The sequence below is a fragment of the Gadus morhua genome, chromosome 3, assembly GCF_902167405.1.
Source record: "Gadus morhua chromosome 3, gadMor3.0, whole genome shotgun sequence".
Classification (NCBI taxonomy): Eukaryota; Metazoa; Chordata; class Actinopteri; order Gadiformes; family Gadidae; genus Gadus; species Gadus morhua.
In genome coordinates, this window is record NC_044050.1 from 12,701,202 (window position 1) to 12,706,201 (window position 5,000).

A 5,000-nucleotide genomic window follows, 5' to 3' on the forward strand; every position below is an offset into this window, starting at 1 on the left:
CTGCTGGACTCCACAAAGCGCGTGACCACGGTCCCAGGGGCCATCTGCATGGACAAAGAGGTGTGGGCGGAGCTTGGCGTCAGCTCGGACACCATCGCCATATTCAGAAAGGTACGGTGCATCCCAGGCGATGCGGGCGCTGCCCGACCCTTTGGATGAGCCAGACAAGTAAAGCCGTCTTAAGGAAGTGTTTCTATGGCAACCGATGAAACATCTTGGGAAGCTGCTGATCACTATTGAGACACATTTGAGGAGGATGTTCATTAGTCATCCCGATATATACATACATACATACATACATACATACATACATACATACATACATACATACATACATACATACATACATACATACATACATACATACATAATTTAAAACACATAATGGCGGTATTGGTATTGTTTGACATTTTGTGGGAGTGTGTGTCCGTCCCTCTGTCTGTGTGTTTGTGTGTTTTTGTGTGTGTGTGTGTGTGTGTGTGTGTGTGTGTGTGTGTGTGTGTGTGTGTGTGTGCGCACGTAAAAATGTATGTTTGTTTGTGTGTGTGAGTGTGTGTGTGTGTGTCTGTGTGTGTCCATTCATCCGTCTGTTTGTGTGGGTGTGTGTGTGTGCTTGAACATGTATGTTTGTTTGTGTGTGTCTGAGTGTGTGTGTGTGTGTGTGTGTGTGTGTGTGTGTGTGTGTGTGTGTGTGTGTGTGTGTGTGTGTGTGTGTGTGTGTGTGTGTGTGTGTGTGTGTGTGTGTGTGTGTGTGTATGTGTCCGGTGTGCATGCATTCAGCCTTGTACGTGTGTGTGTGTCCGGTGTGCCTGCATTCATCTGTGCATGTGTGTTTGTGTGTCTGTGTGCGTGTGAACATGTATGTTTGTTTGTGTGTGTGCGTGCATTCATCCGTGTGTGTGTGTGTGTGTGTGTGTGTGTGTGTGTGTGTAGGCAGACAACTCCCAGGAGAACCTTGTTCTCTCAGAGGCCAAGAAGGTGGACGCGGACGGTCTGGTTAACTTCCTCACTATAAACGAAGTGCGATACGTCACAGAATATAACCAAGTGGTAGGTGGACTAACCCTTCCTATGTGACGATATCTAACTCTCTGTCTTGTTTTCATCAAATCCCAGTTTTTCTGCTGTGTTGCTGAGTTAACTTCTGAACCAGTAATACCACTGAAGACCCCCCCCCTTGAGCCAGCTTGCACTCTATGGTTGTGACGCATGCTGTGTTTCTATGCTTTGTTTTACTCACTGCTTGTTGCGTCCCTCTGCCTGCAGACTGCGGTGGGTCTGTTCAACTCGGAGGTGAAGGTCCACCTCCTGCTGATGGTCAACCGGGGCACCAAGGAGTTCACCCAGCTCAAGGAACAGCTCGCTGCCCTCGCCCCGGAGTTCACCGGCAAGGTCAGCACCAGCCCCTCCCCTTCCTCATGTCCCCCCCCCCCCCCCCCCGCAGAGGTCAAAGAGAGAGTCCTTTGAGTGTGGAGTTCCTCCCCTGTGATATCTGGTGGCGGATTAGCGTCAGGGAAACAGGCAAACGCTCAAAGTTCAGAAAGCTCGGCCATTTCCGAATCGATGGAATCAATTTGAACCAAAACAAACGTGTAATTGAAACACGGCTTAAACATACAGCGTCGTCAACGTCGAAACAGTGGAATATTATAACATTTTATTCAAATTCTAATTCTAACATTCTAATCTAATCTAATCTAAAAAAAATCCCAAACGCCACACCTGTCCTCCTGTTTATTCAAATTGAATTGAATCAGAAGGACTGAGCGGCTGAGCCATGCAGCCCTAACCCTAACCTCCACACCCAGAGGTGTGGGAGGACGGTCTGGAGCGTACCCAGGGACCACATCCGCCCTAGCCACACACTAATCACCCCGGTACCGTCTGGCAAACGGTGCTGGAGCATCTGCACCAAAAGCAACAGGACCAGGGACAGCGGCTTCCCACAAACCACAAGACTCCCAAACTCCTGAACTATGACACCGTACAGCTACACCCCCTCCCCCCCCACACACACACTGACAAACACACACAGACACTCTTTTCTATCCCGACATATCGTCCACCACAAACAGGACATACTTCACTATACTGTACACTTCGAACATTAAAATGTCAAACAGCCTTTGCACTATGCTTTTTATGCTTTTCATACTTTTATTATTACTCGTGTTTCTTTTTTTTTTCTACGCTTTCTACTGACTTGTTGGTCTTGCATTGGTGAGGAGAGCTTGGAACACAATAATTGTTACAAGAAATGCTACTGCCTTTTCTTTGTGCTGCATTTGACACATACTGCATTTTAACTGAACTTGAAATGGATGTTTTACACGGGAGCCAGCCGCACTGCAGCCACTTCGTTAAAGAGAGTACGATGTTTTGGTTCTCCTTCGGACTCGGCCACTGTGCGGAGATTCACCGTGGAACGAATAAGGGGAAGCATGTCAATGTTACTACCGATGTTTCTACCGACTCCACATCCCCCAGCTGCTGTTTGTGCTGATCAACGGCGCGGTGAAGTCCAACCTGCGCTCGCTGGGCTACTTCGGCCTCACGTCGGGGGACCTCCCGCGGGTGGGGATCTACGACGGTGGGTCGGACATGAAGTGGCTCCTACCCCAGGGGCCTGTCTCCAGCGAGCGTGTGAGGAGCTTCTGCCACGCCTTCCTGAAAGGGGAGCTGAAGGTGGTTTGGAATGTTTATATTAATATAAACATACTGTATGCACGTTATACATTTGTTTGTTATTGTGAGGACTTTGTCCGAGAATGGACGAATTAATGAAAGTTCATATACGAACGTCATCTCAACATATAAGAAATATTGTTTGTTTCCCTTTGGCCTGTAACTCCAATTTCCTTTTATTTTTAACCAGGCGGAGAAGCAGGCTGGAGCTCAGGCCAAAAGTGAGCTCTAAGATCAATAAAAACCCTGTGATTGTTGAATACATTTGGAATAAAAAAGAAAAAAGAAGGCAATCGTTTAGTTCCTTCTTTCTCTCAGACGACACCGCAGCCCTGTGGTGGGACGCTTGCGTCTGTCTGGAGCACGTCTTGAACCAGCGCGGAAATGTGTGCGTGTTTGTTTGTGATTTGTGTGTGTGTGTGCGTTCATATGTGTGCTTGTGAGAGGGGTTGACCTCGCTACACTGATCTTGCAACACCATAGCACCATAGTACCATAGCCCTAAAGGACTATAGAACCATAGCACCATAGTACTATAGCCCTATAGGACTATAGTACCATAGCACCATAGTACCATAGCCCTATAGGACTATAGTACCATAGCAACATATCACCATAGTAACATAGCCCTATAGGACTATAGTACCATAGCACCATAGTACTATAGCCCTATAGGACTATAGTACCATAGCACCATAGAACCATATCACCATAGTACCATAGCACTATAGGACTATAGTACCATAGCACCATAGTACCATAGCACCATAGTACCATAGCACTATAGGACTATAGTACCATAGTACCATTGCACCATAGTACCATAGCACCATAGCACCATAGTACCATAGCACTATAGGACTATAGTACCATAGCACCATAGCACCATAGTACCATAGCACCATAGCACTATAGGACTATAGTACCATAGCACCATAGTACCATAGTGCAATAGTACCATAGCACCATAGTACCATAGTACCATAGTACCATAGCACTATAGGACTATAGTACCATAGCACCATAGCACCATAGTACCATAGCACCATAGCACTATAGGACTATAGTACCATTGCACCATAGTACCATAGTGCAATAGTACCATAGCACCATAGTACCATAGTACCATAGTACCATAGCACTATAGGACTATAGTTCCATAGCACCATAGTACCATAGTACCATAGTACCATAGTACCATAGTACCATAGCACCTTAACACCATAGTACCATAGCATCATAGTACCATAGCACCATAGTACCATAGCACCATAGCACAATAGTACCATAGCAATATACTACAATAGTACCATAGTATCATGGTTCAATAGCACCATAGTACCATAGCACAATAGCACCATAGTTCCATAGCACTATAGTACCATAAAAGCATTGTACAAAAGAACAATAACGCTCCACCATTGGGTCATAGTACCATAGCACCACCAACTGCCCCAACTGTAGTATAACTGCTTTTCATAAACATTCCTCAATAAAACCAACTATAACACTAAACGTCCTTAACATCTATAAGTAGTGAATAACTTAAATATGGTTAATTAGACAGACTTTGAAAAAAAAAAAAAAAAACGAAAGACTTTAACCAACATTCTAAATAACGGAAGTAGAAGCACGAAAACAAGATCTATAAAATGACCCCAGATGGTGTGTTTGTGATATTTAGGTTGATCCTAAATACAGCCCTTCAGAGTACGGGGACTTTCTGGGGGCCTGGCTGGTCCCAGGGTAATTGGCAGTGGGGAGCTGCCAGGCGGACGCAGCAGAGGACTCGCCGAAGGAGCTGGCTGGCAGGCTAATGTTCTCAGCGAAAAGATGAAAATACATAACCTCAGCTGGCTCTCCAAACACTCTTACAGACTGTTTAGGGGCTGTTTCAGGCGTCCCAATGGATGTGATACACATGAATGAATAGGGTCGGGGGAATCAATTCATCCAAGTCTGTATACATGTGTGTGTGTCAGTACAGTTTGTGTGTTTGCCTCTGTGTATTTTGGGGTATGTTTGTGTGTGTGTGTGTGTGTGTGTGTGTGTGTGTGTGTGTGTGTGTGTGTGTGTGTGTGTGTGTGTGTGTGTGTGTGTGTGTGTGTGTGTGTGTGTGTGTGTGTGTGTGTGTGTGTGTGTGTGTGTGTGTGAGATGATTTGTGCATCATGGCACTTTCAATGATGAATGGCTGTGAAATTAAATCGGTGAATACGTTACGATAAAAATTAAAGTGGTTGACCTATATTTGATAGGAAATACCTGAATGAAAGAACAAAAAGCACTGCCCAGACATACAACACAGTCCATAAAA

General features: G+C 45.4%; 1 protein-coding gene across 2 annotated transcripts in view; it reads left to right on the forward strand.

Moving 5' to 3' along the window:
• The window catches only part of erp27 (endoplasmic reticulum protein 27), a 4,693-nt gene extending 1,720 nt beyond the window's left edge, over positions 1-2,973 (forward strand). For both annotated transcript variants that reach the window (XM_030352881.1, XM_030352880.1), the window contains exons 3-7: positions 1-111; positions 934-1,050; positions 1,267-1,392; positions 2,488-2,685; positions 2,876-2,973. The exon at positions 1-111 is cut by the window's left edge and continues 27 nt beyond it. In XM_030352881.1, coding sequence (XP_030208741.1) covers positions 1-111; positions 934-1,050; positions 1,267-1,392; positions 2,488-2,685; positions 2,876-2,917 — 594 coding nt within the window. In that variant the 3' untranslated portion in view covers positions 2,918-2,973. The remainder of the gene's footprint in view (positions 112-933; positions 1,051-1,266; positions 1,393-2,487; positions 2,686-2,875) is intronic.
• Positions 2,974-5,000: the final 2,027 nt, after the last annotated feature.